Source organism: Balaenoptera ricei, chromosome 7 (genome assembly GCF_028023285.1).
Source record: "Balaenoptera ricei isolate mBalRic1 chromosome 7, mBalRic1.hap2, whole genome shotgun sequence".
NCBI classification, from domain to species: Eukaryota; Metazoa; Chordata; class Mammalia; order Artiodactyla; family Balaenopteridae; genus Balaenoptera; species Balaenoptera ricei.
The window spans coordinates 18,357,395-18,377,445 of record NC_082645.1 but is presented as its reverse complement, the minus strand read 5'-3'; the positions used below and the strand labels follow the sequence as shown (position 1 = coordinate 18,377,445).

The 20,051-nt window shown below is 43.7% G+C and overlaps 1 protein-coding gene across 8 annotated transcripts in view; it reads left to right on the top strand.

The window, feature by feature from the left end:
* The window catches only part of OCA2 (OCA2 melanosomal transmembrane protein), a 298,538-nt gene that overhangs the window by 88,208 nt on the left and 190,279 nt on the right, over window positions 1-20,051 (top strand). For all 8 annotated transcript variants that reach the window (XM_059927745.1, XM_059927747.1, XM_059927740.1 and 5 more), the window contains 2 exons: window positions 17,874-17,945; window positions 19,184-19,249. In XM_059927745.1, the coding sequence (XP_059783728.1) occupies window positions 17,874-17,945; window positions 19,184-19,249 (138 nt within the window). The remainder of the gene's footprint in view (window positions 1-17,873; window positions 17,946-19,183; window positions 19,250-20,051) is intronic.

Genomic DNA, 20,051 nt, shown 5'->3' with positions numbered 1-20,051 from the left:
TCTTCTTACTCCTTCTTGTGGCAGAATTTGTAAACTTTTATGTGTTCTCTGGTTCTTACAGCTCACCAGGCTGGCTGCTGGAAAGGTCTCTTTTGTTTGCAGAAGGTGGTGCTACAGCTCCAGTTCTCCCTTGCCCACAGACCTGGTCTGTTCTCTGGCAGCACTCCATTTACCATCGACCAGGAGTGCTCTCACCACTATACAGGGAACATGTACTAGGAGCCATTGCAGAGGCAGAGGAGGGCTTTTAGGGGTGCCTGCAGGCTTTGGGGGGGGGGATCCTAGGGTGAGTTTCTCCCAGAGGTTTGTGGCCAAACTTCCTGCTGAAGTGCCGAGTGAAGGCATCAGGAACTGTGATCCTTTAATGCCCTTTGATAATCTCATTTGACTATTTTCTGACCTCCCTCCTCACAGGCATGGAAGCCCTGCCTGAGTACTTTGGTGCTGGCAGAGAGAAGTGGGTTCTCCAGCTGTATTCTGCACAGGTGGGGAAGCCAAGCAGTCCCTCACTACTGTCCTTCCCCTGTCAGCTGGTTCAGCCCTGTGCTGTGTGGCCTTGGAGGAGGGACAGCATTGACCAAGTTCCTATTACCCTCACCAGTGTGTCCTGACTCCTATTGTTTTCCTTCAGTGACATGCTGGAATCTCCTTTCAGGAAGGCTGGACTTCTACAGATTCTCTCTTATTCGTGGGCATCAGCCCAGGTCAGCACTCTCCAGGTTTTCCCTGACCATGGCCAAGAGGGATTAGAAAGGCATTGCTGGCTCCTACTTGTTTCACAGCCTGGGCTGGGGTCTGTCTGCTTATTACTGGATACACAGGCAGGAGAGCCTCTTCCTAGATCCTTTGGACCCTACTGCTCCTGCAGAAGTACTTTTCTTCATGGATGGATGCCTAGTTAGCTGTCAAAAGAGGGGGACAAAAAGGAGGGACATCTCATGCTGCCAGGATGCTGACATCACCCCAGTTTGCTTTTCTTAAATTTTTTAAAAAATTATTTTATTTATTTATTTTTGGCTGCGTTGGGTCTTCGTTGCTGTGCGCAGGCTTTCTCTAGTTGTGGCAAGTGGGGGCTGCTCTTCATTGCGGTGAGCGGGCTTCTCACTGTGGTGGCTTCTCTTGTTGTGGAGCATGGGCTCTAGGTGTGCAAGGGCTTCAGTAGTTGTGGCGTGGGGGCTCAGTAGTTGTGACACATGGGCTTAGTTGCTCTGTGGTATGTTGGATCTTACTGGACCAGGGATTGAACCCGTGTCCCCTGCATTGGCAGGTGGATTCTTAACCACTGTGCCACCAGGGAAGTCCCCAGTTTGCTTTTAAATGTTCAGAACATGAGATGGTTAACTACTGTTCTTCCTTGGGCTACTTTTGTAAATGGAAGGATAAATGAAGTGCAGGAAGATCCATCAGAAGAAGAATGAGGTACCTAAGTGTCTGCAGACATGTGGGACTCCCATGGCTCCCATTTCTGCCTGTGTGGTGTGGTGGCTGCTGCACACCGTCCCCAAGCAGCTGGGTGCCACCGCATATGTGCCCTGGGCTCTGGGGACCACACACGAGCTGGGAGCCTTTGCTTTGTGTCGTCTCACATAAACTGTCCTGGCCTTGGGAGCAGTGGGCAGCAGCAGCGCCTGTTTGGGGAGGGGCTGCTCATGGAGAGTGGTGCCTGTGACTTCCTGAGCCCCTTCCCTCCCAGCGCAATGGTAGGAGCCAGCTGGTCCATAGCAATGGGGGCAGCAGTGAGGGTGGGTTTCCTAGGCATTCCTCAGCTCTGAAGCCTGTGTTTCTGAAATCCCCAGGAGAGTGTACAAGTGGTACAGTTCTGGGCCTTGAATTCAGGACCACCCTGCATATCATAGGCATTTCAGCACTTACAGTCTGCATCCAGTTGAAGGCCCTGTTTTCCAGGCATTTCTTACTGCTATGATGTGGTAGGATGAATATGGGCTTTGTGATGCTAAGTAAATTTCAGTACTTCTCCACATTTCATTTTCTTCATCTGCAAAACTTAGAGAACTCTTCAGTTTTTTGTGAGAGGTGAATGGGGCAGTGTGGGCAGAGCATGGACTGGCTGTCCCTGGAGGTGACACCGTGCCTCTCTGTGTGCTGGTGTGAGACCTGGACCAGCTCCTATTTTCCTGGGCTGGGTCCTGTCTGACTACGGGTAGTAACAGTGCTCTGCTTGCTTGCTGCAGTGCCTGCCAGGTGTGTCCTCTTTCTACCCTTCCTTGTCTCCTAGGAAGAGGGCGTTCGGTGGTGGGCCCTTGCCCCTCTGTTCCTCCATATGAATGCATTCTGGTCCTTTGGTGCATGGTGGGCTGCGGCCCTCCCCTCGGAAGTCAGGTTTGGTCATGGCCCGTGCCCTGGCTGTCGGGGTGTGAGCAGAGTGACTCCCCCTTCTTCTTGCCTCAGTGGCAGCATGTGTGAAGCAGGTTGGGTCTCTTGGGGACCACAGTGAGCAGAGGCCTGTTGACCACACATGTCGTGGCTCTGCAGGTGCCAAGAGGCTGGCTGAAAGCGGAGGGTGGCCAAACCCTACAGGAAGGGGTGGTACCATCTCCTCCCAGTGCCAGAGCCGCTAAGCCTGGTTCTCTCATAGCTGGGGAGAACCTCGTGACTCTTGCTGAGCTGGGACCCTGCCTTGGCGGAGCCCTGACTGCTGCCAGTTCTCACCATGCTGCCATTGGAGGGAACTTCCGGCATCCATCACTATTCTGGAGTCTCCTTGAGACTGTCCACATGAACCATCTCCTTTCATCGAGGGGCCCAGTTTGCCTAATAAGCTCCAAAAGGAATGGAAGGGGGTGCGCCTGCTGGGCAGCATGGGGCGGAGGGGGTGGTGGTCGGGTTCTGTGGGCCTCACTGGGTGTGCCTGGGCCAGAGGGAGCCCGGGAGGACGAGTGACTTCAGAGCTTCTCAGGGTGACAGCACTGTGCTTACAGGCTTGGGAGGGCCTGGCAGCAACGGTCTCTGCTCTTTCTCACCCCGCCCCCTGCCCTACTGCCCTTGTTGCTGTTCTTGCCCGGGGTCTTCTGTGTGTGCGAGAGGCAGGGGCCATGTCTGAGGGGCGGGCCAGCTGCCACCTCACGGGGGGCTGTCCCATCACTGCTTTTGAGGTCTGAGCATCACAGACGCTTCACATAAGAACCAGCAAACCCACTTTCTTCTCAAGCTCGTGTGTTGTGTTCCCACCTTAGTGTCACGGTTTGGCAGGGTCTGTATGTTGCCAAACAAAACCCTTCAGCATAGGTGCGTCTGTGTCTGTGAGGGCAGGATGGTGTGGGGATGGCACCCAAGCTGGGCTGTGCTGGCATTTCTGATTCCGCACTGACCCTGCAGTGCTGTCTGTCCTCTAAGGCAAGGGGACAGAATAGACAGGGGGTGGGAACAGCCGAGACCACCTGTGCGCATCTGGCTTCTTTGAGAGTTAGGAGAAAGGAAACAGTCATGCCTAATGTGGTATTTTCACCGTGTGCTGAGAAGAAGGTCCATTTGATGATGTGTGCCCAGAAAGTGGTCATTTTGGAAGAACGTTCCAAGGAAGTTGTGAGAAATTTGGAACAGAATGTGTTGTTTTAATCGCTGTTTCAATTACATGAAAAAATGGTGTTTGGTGATATTCTAATTCCGTAAATGGAATTGTGAGGGCTTGGGTAGCTCTTGTGATTCTGCAAAGCTGGAAGAGTTACCAACTCACATGCTCTCTTTTACTGCTGTAGCTAAGCTTTTACAGTTTCTTACCAGAAATGTTAGCAATATGTAATAGGAATTTGTACCTTAGGAACTTAGCACTGAAAATTCATGAATACAGTTATCCTTATTTTTTCCTTTTGGAGAGAATCCAAGCTGTCTTCTCAGGCGACACAGGATCACTCGTTGACTGGGCTGACCTTGCCATGGCCACACAGTCAGTAGCCCACAGCTGTGGGACTTTAAGACCTAAAGCCAGAGTCAGCATGTTTTTATGCTTGAGGACCGCCCCCATGTTTTAGCCTCTGCCTCAGATCTGTGGGCCCAAAGCTCCAAGCTCATTAGGTACATTTACAACCTTCTTGTTTATCATGGGTGCCTCTTACTGTTTTTCTGCTGTGTAAGCTGAGTTGCCATTTTCCTCACCTCTTGTATCAGTTCCTTTGTGACCTGCTGCCCAGCTTTGAAAGCCTTGCCACGTACCTTTGGCTTCTGCACATACAGCGCCCACTTCTGGACCCGTTTCTGTATTAGTCAACGTTTTCTGTGTCCACAACCCACCTAAACATCCCAGGGGCTTACAACTGCCTGTGCTTTCTGTTAATGCTGCCCAGGGACTTTGGGTCCAACTCTGCTGGGACCCAGCAGCTGGGCCCGTTGTTGGCGCAGCTGTGCTCACACAGAACCAGGGCAGCTCAGCAGCACCTCTGAAGCTCTGCTCAGACTTGGATTTGTTGGGGCTGCTCGTGTGGCCTCAGTGGGCAGCGGGGCTGGATGTTGATCCCCAGAGCACCACACCTGGGGCCTGCACCCCCTCCCACGGTGCATGTTCCTTCATCTATTCCTTCCTTCCCGATGCTTCTTGAGAGGAGATTCCCAGTAACAATTAGGGTTTTGGAAACGCTGCAGAGAGACACATGTATATCTGTGTTTAACCAGCACCTCCCATGCTTTTTGGGACATGGAGCCCAGTGCTGAGCTAAGATTATCAACGGTTCTAGGAACTCAGGATCTCTGGAGCACAAGCATTCTGTCCATCTGCCATGTCACGTGAGATCTCATAGAGCAAAGGCTGAAGGTGCTGCTGGTGAGGAGGGAGCCTGGCAAGGTGGGTGGTACAGAGTCAGAGGTCATGGCAGGTGCCGAGCAGCCGAGGATCGTTTGAGCCTGACATTGTCGGTCTGAGGACAGGGTGAGGTAGAGGTCAGAGAACACTGGTTCAAAGTGAGGGTGCAGTTCAGGTTCCAAGGCAGTGATCCTATTCACAATACTGAGCCTGGGTTACTGTGGGTCCTTTGATAAGTTCACTTTCTCTCTCTCTTCTTCTCCTCTACCTTCTTCTCCTCTTTCTCCTCCGGCTTCTTCTCCTGCTTTCCTCCCCTATTGCAGTAGTATAAGGCTATGTTGTCATAATAGCAGAATATGTAGTATTTATTTATATAACAGAATAACTGACGTAACTGAATGTAACTGACTTTATATGTCCTTAACTAGATTACGAGGAATGCAGTCAAAGTGGAACTTTGTCATCACCCTTGCAATCTGCCTCATAATACATTGAAAGTAGTGCCTGTGTTAATAGCGGCATTGCACTGGGCATGATGACACCTGTCAAGGTTGTTGGAACCTGCATTGCCCAGAATACTTTATTGAAATTTTGAAACAGCTTTGCCTGGGTTATTTGTAAAAATAAAAGTTAAAAAAAATATCTAATCACATGAAAGTCATCTCTGTGAGTGCTATTGAGAAAGGTTGCATTTCAACATGGCTTTTGAGTGTTATTTTAGGTTTCTGTGGCATAGCACACATAACAGACAAAATATAAGGATATGTTGTCGCTCATGAAAGCTGTTTCTACAATGATTTGAAATCTCTGAGCAGAACACATTTATGTGCAGATTTCATGAAATTATATACATTACTTTAACTGAGTATCCTTAATGAAGCTTTCACTGCTTTTAATGTCAAGTACACTAAAACCCACTTTCGACGAATTTTTAAAAAATGTTCTATGTAATGCTTCTCAAAATTAGAAAAAATAAGACAAATGCAACCTGCCTGGAACCACAGTAAGAAGGAAAAGAGCTTTGCATATGACAGGCAGCCTCCCTGGGTTAAACAAAAGAGGGAGAAATTTTTTGTGTGTGTGTGAGAGCTGTTTCTTTATTTTATTTATTTATTTTTTTATTAAATTTTATTGGAGTATGTTGCTTTACAATGTTGTGCTAGCCTCCACTGCACAACAAAATGAGCCAGCCATACACATACAGATATAAAAGTGGAAGAAATTAACCTCAACTCAAATAGGCCTCATGGAATGCCTCACTCAGGTGATTATGCTGTTTTGAGGTTTGTTGATCTGCAACATTTTCCTTTCACTCTTTCTCACTGTTCTTTACCCTTTCTCTCTCTCTCTCTCACATACACACACACACAAAGAGGGAAAAACATATTTTGTTTTTGTTTTGTTTTGACAGGTAGTTGGCTAGTTTTAAATGAGAGATGATTAATTGCACCCAGACTCTTCCTGCGCACAGCCCCAGTGCCTGCCCCTGGTCTCTGGCCCCTCCTCGCCTTTCCTTCTGCCCCTGGCAGTGCAACCCCCTTTGGCCCTCAACCCCTATTCAGAACTGGGTGGCTGGTGTGCTGTCTCTGTCAAGGCTTCAGGCCCCTCTGTCCCAGGAACCTGCTCACGCTGTTTCCCAAACACTCATTCCTTGCTTAGGGGAGCAGCCAGGGCACACCCATCTCTTCAGTACTGAGTCCAAAACACCAGGAGCAGTGCCTGGTGCACAGTTGTTGCAGCGCCATTTTTTGGGGGCCCCTGGCCTCCTCCAGAGGTCGTATGAGGGGTTGGGGTGGTTCTCACCCTGGGGGTCCCTGCTGACTGATGGGCAGAGGGGCTTTTTGTTCTGTCCTGGGGCCCTTAAGTGTCCATCTGTGCTGAGGGCAGAGGAATTCCCTTCTGTGTCCAGGGACCTTTAGTGCCTGTCTCAGTCTGTTTGGGCTGCTATAATAAAATACGCAGACTGGGAGGCTCATCAACAACAGAAATTTATTTGTCATAGTTATCATTCCGACCATAGCATTCCAACCCTGGTCCCCTCAAATTCATGTCCTTCTTGAGTGCAAAATACATTTATTCCATACCAGTGTACCTGGTCCCTCTCCATATTCTTGGACAGCAATACTATAGAAATGAATACCTCTCCCACGAGACACTTAGGCAAGCAAAGCTTTCTATTGAAAGCTTTTAATTTTATTTATTTATAGCTTGTGCACAAGGGAGAAGGTGGAAGAATGCCAACTTCCCTAAGAACTTTCGAGGAAGGTGTTTTAAAAGCAGTGTGAGGGAGGAGGCCGCAAGGTGCCACATCAGCTTGTGCTCGATTCTTGGATAGGTTGGCCTCCAGGTGAAGTTTTGAGCATCAACAGTCTTCTTGTTTCAACCAGTCTGGGGTCTCTGTGCTTGCAGTCAGCACTTTTCATCTGGTGGGGGTCAGCTTCCTACAAAAACAACTTAGGGATGTGTGTCAGGCCTTCATCTGTATCTTTCAGGGAACTGGAAATTCCCTGAATTGGTGATTCTGCTATGTGATGGATTTATAGTCCCACTTTTGTCCTTTGGAGCTATGTACATCAGGGGAACAGAGATAGAGCTTTTACTCCTGTGGGTCTCTGGCTATTGTCTCAGAAGCCCAAACCTTTAGGCGTTTTGTTTTCCTGGACCTGTCAAGCCCACTTGCTCAAGGCTATTCTCTCAGTCCTTTTCCAAAATGGCTGTACTCTTGTCTTCCTGTCTCACCAATAGCCCCAAAAGTCTTAACTTTTTCCAGAAGCAACTCAAAAGACTAAGTCCAAAGTCTTATCTGAATATCATCTAAATCAGACATGGATGAGACTCAACGTACAGGCTGAAGCAAATTTCTCCCTGCTGTGAACCACACATGCCAAATCTGTGAAATCAAACGAACTTCTAAAATACAGTGGTTGGACACGCATAAGATAGATATTCCCATTACAAAATGGTGAAATAGTAAAGACAGGAGTTGGCAGATCCCTGGCAAGTCCACAAAATTGAGGCCCACTGGGGCAGGGGTCCTGCCCCCACTGCTCACCACATGGCTTTGCTGGGTACAACCCATGCTGCAGCTCTCACAGGTTGGGGTCACATGCCTGTGGCTCTCCTGGGCTGGAATCAAATACTAGTGACTTTACTGGTCTGTGGCTCTACTGGGCATTGCCCTGGCAGGGGCTTTCTGCTGTGGCCCCATGCTCTTGGCTGCCCTATGCCTGGGTCAAGCCTAAGGCGCAAGGTGGCCTCATCCTTCAAAATCTAAGTGGAGATAGCTGTGCCCCTGTGCTTTGCTGGGCATACTGCCTGCTGGAGCTTGCAGTGTGAAGCATCACCAGGCAGCACTGGCCCTTCCTTTGAAGTCTTTCTGCCAAGCAGACCCTTTCACTTTGGGCCTGTGATGGGAGGGGCAGCCCTGGTGATCTCTGAAATGCCTTCAGGGTTATTCTTTGATTGTCTCGGACAGTAGGTGTCTGCTTCTGTTTGGATGGCTGAGTAGTCTCCCTGTTGTCTTGATGACTAGTTCCTGGTTCTGTTGGGCTGGCAGATCCATACTAATGTCTTACGAGATTTGACCATGCCCTTTAATGTAGCTCCTCCATGATCTTCCTTATTTATTTCATATGGACAGGCCAAATTTTTAAGTTCTGCTTCCTTTTTGATTATCAGTTCCATCTTTAAGTCATTTTTCTCTTCTATCATTTTACTAAAAGCATTCCAGAGGAACCAGTCAGTTCTTTCAATCTTTGCTTAAAAATCTCCTCCACCAAATAGCCGATTTCCTTGGTCATAAGTTCTGCCTTCCACAAAATACTAACACAATTCAGCCAAGTTCTTTACCACTTTATAACAAGGATTGCCTCCTCTCCATTGTCCTGTAACATCTTTCTCATTTCTAGTTGAGACCACTGATGTTTCCACCAACACTCTGTTCGTGACCACTCAGGAATTCTCTCAGAAGACTGAGACTTTCTCTACAGCTCTCCTCTTCTCCTTGTAAGCCTCACCAGAATTACTTTTGACAATCTTTTCATGGCAATGTAACATTTTACTAGCATGCCCCTGCAACCTCTTTCAGTCTCTACCCATTATCCAGCTCCAAAGTCACTTCCACATGTTTAGGTATTACTGCACTTCCCCCATGTCTCAGTACCATGATTCTTAGAGCCACTATAACAAAATACCACAGACTGCATGGCTTATAAACAACCGAAATTTATTTCTCACAGTTCCGGAGGTGGAAAGTCCAAGATCAAGGTGCCAGCATGGTTGGGTGAGGGCCCTCTTCAGGGTTGCAGAATTCTCATTGTATCCTCACATGGTGGAAGGGGTGAGGGAACTCTCTGGAACCTCCTTTATAAGGAAGTTAATCCCATTCATGAGGGCTCCAGCCTCATGACCTAACCACCTCTCAAAGGACCCACCTCCTAATGTCAATACTTTAGGGATTAAGATTTCAACATACGAATTTTGGAAGGACACAGACATCCATACCTTAACAGCAGTCATCACCACCACATAGTTTCAGGTGTTCCATCACCCCATAAATATCCCTAGGGCCTGTTTGCAGTCTATCCCTATTGCTTCCTCCAGCCTTAGGCAATCCTGATCTTTCTGTCTCTCTATATGACCTTTTCTGGACAGTTCATATAAATGGAATGATACAATATACAGTCTTTTGTGTCTGACTTCTTTCACTTAGCCTAATGTGTTCTTCCGTCACATAGATGTATCAAGTAGTTCCATGTTGTGGCATGTACTGCATTTTGTTTTATCCACTCACCATGGATGACATTTGGAATGTTTCCATTTTTTGCCTATTTTGAAGAGTGTTGCTATGAACATTCATGCTTTATGTAGACTGTTAGAAGATAAACTGAGGCATATTAAATTTTTAAGAGTTTATTTGAGCAAATATTGATTCAGATTGGGCAATGCCAAACCGGAAGTGGTTAGGAGGCTCCACCAACAGGAGCAGGGATAGGCTTTTTTGTTTGTTTGTTTGTTTGTTTGTTTGTTTAGGGATAGGCTTTTATAGAGAAAGGGCAGAAGCAAAGCCAGGAAATGATTTGACTGGCTATAGCTTAAGTGTTTGCCTTATTCGGGAAAGGCTAGTTAGCTTTCTATACTCAGTTGTCCTTAGGTTTCGATTTCTTAACCATGACGCATTACAAGCTTAGATTTTGGTTTTCTTACATAGGCTGCTAAGGCATTAAAGCCATCTCAGAGATTGTCATACTGAGTGAAGTAAGTCAGACAGAGAAAGACAAATATATGATATCGTTTATATGTGGAATCTAAAAATAAATTGTAAAAATGAACTTATTTACAAAACAGAAATAGAGTCACAGATGTAGAAAACAAACTTAAGGTTACCGTGGGGGGAAAGGGGGGGGAGGGATAAATTGGGAGATTGAGCTTGACATATACACACTACTATATATAAAATAGATAACTAATAAGAACCTGCTGTATAGCACAGGGGACCCTACTCAATACTCTGTAATGACCTATATGGGAAAAGAATCTAAAAAAGAGTGGATATATGTATATGTATAACTGATTCACTTTGCTGTACAGCAGACTAACACAACATTGTAAATCAACTATATTCCAATTAAAAAAAAAAGCCACCTCGGTCCAATGGCCTCAGTCCAACGGTTTAACTATTTTAACAGGACATATGCTTTCATTTCCCTTGGGTAGATTCCTAGGAGTGGAATTGCTGGTCATGTGGTAAATTTATTATTTAACTTTGTAAGAAACTGCCTAAATTTCCCACCATGGCTGCACCATTTTTTAAATACATCTTTATTGGAGTATAATTGCTTCACAATGTTGTGTTAGTTTCTGCCATACAGCAAAATGAATCAGCTATATGCACACGCATATCCTCCATATCCCCTCCCTCTTGAGCCTCCCTCCCACCCTCCCTATCCCACCCCTCTAGGTGGTCACAAATCACTAGACTAGTCTCCCTGTGCTATGCAGCAGCTTCCCACCAGCCATCCATTTTACATTTGGTAGTGTATGTATGTCAATGCTACTCTCTCATTATACCCCAGTCTCCCCCTCACCCCGTGTCCTAAAGTCCATTATCAACGTCTGCATCTTTATTCCTGCTCTACTGCTAGGTTCATCAGTACCATTTTTCTAGATTCCATATATACACATTAGCCTATGATATTTGTTTTTCTCTTTCTGTCTGAATTCACTCTGTATGACAGTCTCTAGGTCCATCCACACCTCTGCAAATGACACAGTTTTGTTCCTTGTTTATGGCTGAGTAATATTCCATTATATATATGTGTCACATCTTCTTTCCATTCATTAGTCCATTTAGGTTCTTTCCATGTCCTGGCTATTGTAAATAGTGCTGCAATGAACATTGTGGTACATGTCTGTTTTTGGATTATGGTTTTCTCAGGGTATATGCCCAGTAGTGGGATTGCTGAGTCATATGGTAGTTCTATTTTTAGTTTTTTAAGGAATCTCCATACTGTTCTCCATAATGACTGTATCAATTTACACTCCCACCAAAAGTGCAGGAGGGTTCCCTTTTCTCCACAATCTCTCCAGCATTCATTGTTTGTAGATTTTTTGATGATGGCCATTCTGACCAGTGTGAGGTGATACCTCATTGTGATTTTGATTTGCATTTCTCTAATGATTAGTGATGTTGAGCATCTTTTCATGTGTTTGTTGGCCATCTGTATGTCTTTGAGAAATGTCTATTTAGGTCTTCTGCCCATTTTTGGATTGGGTTGTTTGGTTTTTTGATACTGAGCTGCATGAGCTGTTTGTATATTTTGGAGATTAATCCTTTGTCAGTTGCTTCGTTTGCAAATATTTTCTCCCATTCTGAGGGTTGTCTTTTGTTTTTGTTTATGATTTCCTTTGCTGTGCAAAAGTTTTTAAGTTTCATTAGGTCCCATTTTTTTAGTTTTGTTTTTTATTTCCATTACTCTAGGAGGTGGGTCAAAAAGGATCTTGCTGTGATTTATGTAATAGAGTGTTCTGCCTATGTTTTCCTCTAAGAGTTTTATAGTATCTGGCCTTATATTTTGGTCTTTAATCCATTTTATGTTTATTTTTGTGTATGGTGTTAGGAAGTGTTCTAATTTCACTCTTTTACATGTAGCTGTCCAGTTTTACCAGCACCACTTATTGAAGAAGCTGTCTTTTCCCCACTGTATATTCTTGCCTCCTTTGTCAAAGATATATACATAGGTTTATTTCTGGGCTTTCTATCCTGTTCCATTGATCTATATTTCTGTTTTTGTACCAATACCATACTGTCTTGATTACTGTAGCTTTGTAGTATAGTCTGAAGTCAGGGAGCCTGATTCCTCCAGCTACATTTTTCTTTCTCAAGATTGCTTTGGCTATTCGGAGTCTTTTATGTTTCCATACAAATTGTAAAAATTTTTGTTCTAGTTCTGTGAAAAATGCCATTGATAATTTGATAGGGATTGCACTGAATCTGTAGATTGCTTTGGGTAATATAGTCATTTTCACAATATTGATTCTTCCAGTCCAAGAGCAAGGTATATTTCTGCATCTGTTTATGTCATCTTTGATTTCTTCATCAGTGTTTTATAGTTTTCTGAGTACTCTTTTGCCTGCTTAGGTAGGTTTATTCCTAGGTATTTTATTCTTTTTTGCAATGGTAAATGAGATTGTTTCCTTAATTTCTCTTTCAGATGTTTTGTTGTTAGTGAATAGGAATGCAAGAGACTTCTATGCATTGATTTTGTATCCTGCTACTTTACCAAATTCACTGATTAGCTCTAGTAGTTTTCTGGTAGCATCTTTAGGGTTTTCTATGTATAGTATCATGTCATCTGCAAACAGTGACAGTTTCACTTCTTTTCCAATTTGGATTCCTTTTATTTCTTTTACTTCTCTGATTGCTGTGGCTAAAACTTCCAAAAGTATGTTGAATAATAGTGGTGAGAATGGGCACCCTTGTCTTGTTCCTGATCTTAGAGGAAATGCTTTCAGTTTTTCACTGTTGAGAATGATGTTGGCTGTGCGTTTGTCATATGTGGCCTTTATCATGTTGAGATAGGTTCCCTCTCTGCCCACTTTCTGGAGAGTTTTTATCATAAATGGGTGTTGAATTTTGTTGAAAGCTTTTTCTGCATCTATTGAGATGATCATATGGTTTTTATCCTTCAATTTGTTAATATGGTGTATCACATTGATTGATTTGCATATATTGAAGAATCCTTGCTTTCCTGGGATAAACCCCACTTGATCATGGTGTATGATGCTTTTAATGTGCTATTGGATTCTGTTTGCAAGTATTTTGTTGAGGATTTTTTCATCTATGTTCATCAGTGATATTGGTCTGTAGTTTTCTTTTTTTGTGACATCTTTGTCTGGTTTTGGTATCAGGGTGATGGTGGCCTCATAGAATGAGTTTGGGAGTATTCCTCCCTCTGCTATATTTTGGAAGAGTTTGAGAAGGATATGTGTTAGCTCTTTCTAAATGTTTGACAGAATTCGCCTGTGAAACCATATGATCCTGAGCTTTTGTTTGCTGGCAGATTTTTAAATCACAGTTTCAATTTCATTGCTTGTGATTGGTTGGTTCATATATTCTATTTCTTCTGGTTTAGTCTTGGAAGGTTATGCTTTTCTAAGAATTTGTCTAATTCTTCCAGGTTGTCCATTTTATTTGCAATAGTTGCTTGTAGTAGTCTCTCATGATCCTCTGTATTTCTGCAGTGTCAGTGTTTCTTAATTTGTGACCCAAGATGTTATCTATCCTGAAGAATGTTCCATGTGTACTTGAGAAGAATGTGTATTCTGTTGGTTTTGGATGGAATATCCTATAAATATCAATTAAGTCCATCTGGTCCAATGTGTCATTTAAAGCTTGTGTTTTCTTATTTATTTTCTGTTTGGATGATCTCTCCATTGGTTTAAGTGGGGTTTTAAAGTCCCCTACTATTATTGTGTTACTTTTGAATTTCCTTTTTATGGCTGTTAGTATTTGCCTTAAGTATTGTGGTCCTCCTATTTGGGGTGCATAAATATTTACTATTGTTATATCTTCTTCTTGCATTGATCCCTTGATCATTATTTAGTGTCCTTCCTTGTCTCTTGTAATAGTCTTTATTTTAAAGTCTATTTTGTCTGATATGAGTACTGCTACTCCTGCTTTCTTTTGATTTCCATTTGCATGGAATATCTTCTTCCATTCCTTCACTATCAGTCTGTATGTGTCCCTAGATCTGAAGTAAGTCTCTTGTAAACAGCATATATACGGGTCTTGTTTTTATATCCATTCAGACAGTCTGTGTCTTTTGGTTGGAGTATTTAATCCATTTACATTTAAGGTAATTATTGATATATATGTTCCTATTACCATTTTTGAAATTGTTTTGGGTTTGTTTTTGTAGGTCTTTTCCTTCTCTTGTGTTTCCCACTTAGGGAAGTGCCATTATCATTTGTTGTAAAACTGGTTGGGTGGTGCTGAGTTCTCTTAACTTTTGCTTGTCTGTAAAAGTTTTGATTTCTCCAGTCCAATCTGAATGAGATCCTTTTTGGGTACAGTAATCTTGTTTGTAGGTTTTTCCCTTTCATCATTTAAAATACATCCTGCCACTCCCTTCTGGCTTGCAGAATTTTTGCTGAAAGATCAGCTGTTAACCATACGGAGATTCCATTGTATGTTATTTCTTGCTTTTCCTTTGCTGCTTTTAATATTTTTTCTTTGTATTTAATTTTTGATAGTTTGATTAATATGTGTCTTGGCGTGTTTCTCCTTGGACTGATCCTGTATGGGACTCTCTGAGCTTCCTGGACTTGCTTGACCATTTCCTTTCCCATGGTAGGGAAGTTTTCAACTATAAACTCTTTAAATATTTTCTCAGCCCGTTTCTTTTACTCTTCTTCTTCTGGGACCCCTATAATTTGAATGTTGGTGTGCTTAATGTTGTCCCAGAGCTCTCTGAAACTGTCCTCAATTCTTTTCATTCTTTTTTCTTTTTCTGCTCTGTGGCAGTTATTTCCACCATTCTATCTTTCAGGTCACTTATCCGTTCTTCTGCTTCAGTTATTCTGCTATTGATTCCTTCTAGGGTATTTTAAATTTCAGTTTTTGTGTTGTTCATCACTGTTTATTTGTTCTTTAGTTCTTCTAGGTACTTGTTAAATGTTTATTATGTTTTTTCCATTCTATTTCTGTGATTTTGAATCATCTTTACTATCATTACTCTGAATTCTTTTTGTGTTAGACTGCCTAACTCCTTTTCATTTTTTTGGTCTGGTGGGTTTTTACCTTGCTCCTTCGTCTGTTGCATAGTTCTCTGTCTCCTAATTTTGTTTAACTTACTGTGTTTTCAGTCTCCTTTCTTCAGGCTGCAGAGTCGTAGTTCCTCTTACTTCTGTTGTCTGTGCCCAGTTGGTGAGGTTGGTCCAATGACTTGTGTAGGCTTCCTGGTGGAGGGGACTGGAGCCTCAGTTCTGGTGGGTGGAGCTGGATCTTGTCCTCCTGATGGGCAGGGCCATGTCCATTGGTCTGTTTTGCGGTGTCTGTGAGCTGAGTATGACTTTAGGTAGCCTGTCTGCTAATGGATGAGGTTTTGTTCCTGTCTTGCTAGTTGTTTGGTGTGAGGTGGTCAGCACTGCAGCTTGCTGGCTGTTGGGTGTAGCTGGGTCTTAGTGTTGAGATGGAGACCTCTGAGAGAGATCTCACCAATAAATATTCCATGGGACCAGGAGTTCTCTGGTGGTCCAACATCCTAGACTTGGCTCTCCCACCTTGGAGGCTCTGGCCTGACCCCCGGCCAGAGCACCAATACACTGCAAGCCACACAGTGCACAAGAAAAATAAGAAGTAAAAACAAAACAAAAACAAAATAAAAAAGATCCCCCAAAAACGAACAGATGAGACCCCAAAACAAATGGTAAAAGCAAAACTAAACAGACAAAAATCACACAAAGAAACATATACACACACACTCACAAAAAGAAAAAGAAAGAAAAAAAGAGAAAAGAAAGAAGAGAGCAACCAAACCAGTAAACAATTTCAAAAATGAAAACAAACACTAAAAACTAAACTAACACAAACATAAAACCAGAAACAAATCAAATGCAGAAAGCAAATTTTAAAAAGGCAATGAAAGCATAAAACAAACACACAAAAAGTATCAAAAAAATGTAAAGACAAAGAAAGATGAAAGCAAAAGGAAAAAATACAAAACAACAAACTAGTAAAGTAAAAATAGAAAAATTAAAATATAGTTAAAAATAAAATGAAAGCAAAGCAAAGGAAAAAAAAAAACAAACCCAAGGAAAAAACGCAATATAATGAAAAAGTACAGTAGAATTAGGAAATAAATAAATAAATAATATGTTAAAAATAAAAGCATAAAAAGAAAAGAAAAAGTAAAGAAAAAGATAAAATTAAAGAATAATAATAATAATATAAAGAAAAACAGAACCAGAAAAAGAATAACAAAAGTAGTGATATTTTCCTGTGGTCTTAGATGTCAGTGTCCTTGCCTCCACAGTGAGCCACAGCCAATCCCTGCCTATCCAGGAAGTCCTCCAATACTCCTAGGTAGGTCTCTAGACCTGCTGTGGGCACTGTGGGGCCAGCTCAGACTCTGATCTGGCCCCGTGTGTACTTGCCCCCAAAGTCCACAGTTTCCCCCAAAGTCTTCAGCCTCAGTTGTGGGAACTCTCGTTGTCTATTCAGGTATTCCACAGTTGCAGGGTTTACCCAGCTGATTGCAGGGATTTAATCCACTGCTCCTGCAGCTGCACAGGGATATTTGTCTTTCTCTTCTTTTGTCACACTGCCCCTGGGTTCAGCTTTGGTTTTGGCCCCAACTCTGCGTCTGGGCTTCCCTCATGCATCTGTTCCCCACCCAGGCAAAAGGGGGCAAAAGCAGCAGCTGATTAGGGCTCCCTTGCTCACTCAGGTTGGGGCTGAGGGAGGGATACAGCAGTCATAATTGGGATGTGCAGGGAGTGCCTGTGGGCCGCAGAGGCTGGCATGAAGTTGCAAGAGCCCGAGGCACACCATGTGTTCCTCCAGGGAAGTTGGAAGGCAGTGGCTGGCTACAGAGGCTGCCGGGAAGGTGTGGGAAGAGACCTGCCTTGCACACAGGACCCTTAGTGGCAGTGACGGCAGCCTCTGGGGTCCAGGGTAACAGCTGCAGCTCAGGATGCACCATTTTACATTTGCACCAGCAATGTTTGAGGCTTTCAAATTCTCTTCATCCTTGCCTTTCTTTATATTTTGCCTTAGAAATTCCATGCCCACTTGAATTATAATTAAATAGAAAAAGTATTTTCGTGGTTCAGTGGTAATACTGAAGTTTCAATTAGATTAAGCATTTTACAACAGTCTCAGTAACTGGGCAGAATTGATTTATATTGTGGAACTAATTCTCCAGTTGCCTATGGATTATATGGTAAAAAATTAATGATAATTTACTGCAGGCTTCCTTATAAAACATACTTTATCGAGCTTCTACTTCAGGGTCATCTAATTATGCAGGAAATCTTTCTTTAGAAAGCAGACTGGTGATGGTTGTGTGTGTCTCTAGGGCATCCAGACTCTGAAACAAAGAAACCCATGATTTATTTATTGTCCTAATAGATATGGTATAAAATGGCCAATCTTCACAAATACTTATACTGATATAGGCTTCTGTGTGTTTTATTTATTTAAAAACATATTTATTTATTTATTTTTGGCTGCATTGGGTCTTGGCTGCAGCACGTGGGATCTTTCATTTTAGTTCATGGGCTCTTTATTGTGGCATGTGGGCTTCTTTCTAGTTGTGGTGCACAGGCTTCTCTCTAGTTGTGGTGTGCAGGCTCCAGAGTGCGTAAGCTCAGTAGTTGTGGTGTGCGGGCTCCAGAGTGCGTGAGCTCTGTAGTTGCAACACATGGGCTCTCTAGTTGTGGTGTGTGGGCTTAGTTTTCCTGTGGCATGTGGGATCTTAATTCCCCAACCAGGGATCGAACCCATGTCCCTTGCATTGGAAGGTGGATTCTTAACCACTGGACCGCCAGGGAAATCCCCTTCTGTGTGTTTTAAAGTCCTGTGGATTAGAATGCAGTAATTTTCTATGTTTCTTTCCAGATTGTTCACAGAACACTGGCAGCCATGTTGGGTTCCCTTGCGGCATTAGCAGCGCTGGCTGTGATTGGTGATGTAAGTGTAACATTTTGAGTCAAAGGCTTAGCACTCAATAGAATGTCATATTCAAAGACAGCCCAAGAATTAGGCATTAGCTGGTGATTTTAATTTTTTTAATATACTCTTTCACATTTCCCATTAGTGGCATGAACTTCACAGCATCAATGAGTAATTAACATTTGACTTTACCACACACATCCCAGTCGTGTTATTCTCCACCCTAGCTGAGGAAACGTTTGACTCATGGTGGTCAAGCATTTGCCCAGGTCATGCAGCTGAGTTATGTTAGAGCTGGCCCTATGTACTGTCAGCCCATGGAAACTAGAGGAGGCCATCCTGGCTGGAACAGAAAGGTGGGAGACAGTGAGGTCGGGGTTCTGTCCTGCAGACATCAGGAGGTCCTTGGATGTGCAAGTCTGGGGGGGAATAGCACCCCCTCAGGGTCTGAGCATGGTCCATCCTGCAGGGACATTGGAATGAATGTAGGGAAGCAAGAGAGGCCAAGTACCCACTAGAGATGGAGGCCTGTGGAGCCTCCATCTTGAGGAGTAGTGCTGGAACTGACCAAGGTGGCAACATACAGAACTTGGGATTGAAAGCAACTCTGTAGAATTCCAGGGATTGTTCTGAAAAGTGCTACTAAAGGCCAGTCAGTCAACCAAAGAATAATAACTGGCGCTATGTGGGGCTATGTTCAGTTAGTTATTTATTGTTTTTTATTTTCTTTTTCTTGGCTAGAGTTGGTATAAACAAACACTAACTCTAAGGGTAAAATGTCCCAGAATCCTAAAACTTACACATAAACCACTGTTATTTTTATTAATTGTTAAGGAGTAGTGTAGTAGTAGTTATTTAATTCTAGAAATCATTGACTTGGCACATGGCTTGTGCTGCAGGAACCTCCCTGGACCACTGTGCAGTCCTTTTCCAACAACCAGGCTCTCCAAGTGCCCTCACTTCCCAGTCTGGGTTCCCAGTTCCCCATGATCCTACCTTCCCTTAAGGACATGGACGGGGCTTAAGAAATCTGCTTTTTTCTTTTATCGTCAAGTGCGTAGCTTTGACGTTATTATGCTTTGGATCACGAGTGTTTTTCAGTGATGATATAATCTGATTTCAAAGGCAAGCAGATGGTGTGACTTTCGACTCTGGTCCAATGAGTGGGTTTTCTGTAAAGGGCGGCACATATTTACAGTTTATCACCAGGCGGATGATGCCCAGGACCAATTGGCAAATTTGTGCTTTGATTGCAGAGACCCAGCCTGACCCACGTGGTGGAGTGGATTGATTTCGAGACTCTGGCCCTGCTGTTTGGCATGGTAATGACAGTCCTCCCGGTGGGACAGGGCCCCAAGCTTGCTGTAACCTTGGACCTTCTCTTTTGCCACTGCTGACTCTTAAAGACACTGTGCTGCTTGACAATTAGGGCTTGATTGAGAAGTGTTTGTGCAGGTCTAGCTGATTTCTTCTGAGGAGGCATGGAGTGATTGGTGCTCTGAGTAGTTAGCTGTAAAATTTCAGCCTAAGGCCTGTCTGACAGTGAAATAACCTTGCCATTTAGAAAATTTAGAAATTTTAAAAAGTTACTGTCCTTAAAATATAAAATGGAATATCCTAAACAGATGAACCATTTAAGTTTTTCAGTGATTGGAAAAGTACCTTTAATTATATGGATAAAGAAAGAAATGAAGAAATTGTCCCTAAGTAATAGTTTGTATATTTGCTGTTAAACAGACGTTTTCAAGTGGCCCCTCTACTGTGTGCTATGAAGAGTGTCACCAAATGAACTTGTAGGAAGGGAACTTTAAGACACACTAGTGGGCTCGTGTGGTACATGAGTCATAAACAAACTTAACTGGAATAAGTGGAATTTGACAGAGGTCTGGACAGCAGTGGGAACGGCTATTGCCCTCTTGAACAGACCCGCAGCAGCTGAGTGATTTGAGGGGGGTGTTCCCTCTCAGGGCTAGAAGACTCACCCTGTGTAAAGCAGGTCACCACATGCCCTCACCTCCTTGCTAATATTCTTTCTGCCCTAGCACCATGGAGGGCCCTGCTGCTCTAGGCTTTGCTGTGACCCAAAGTGGCTGCCTACTCTGTGGGTGGAGTGGGAGGCAGGTC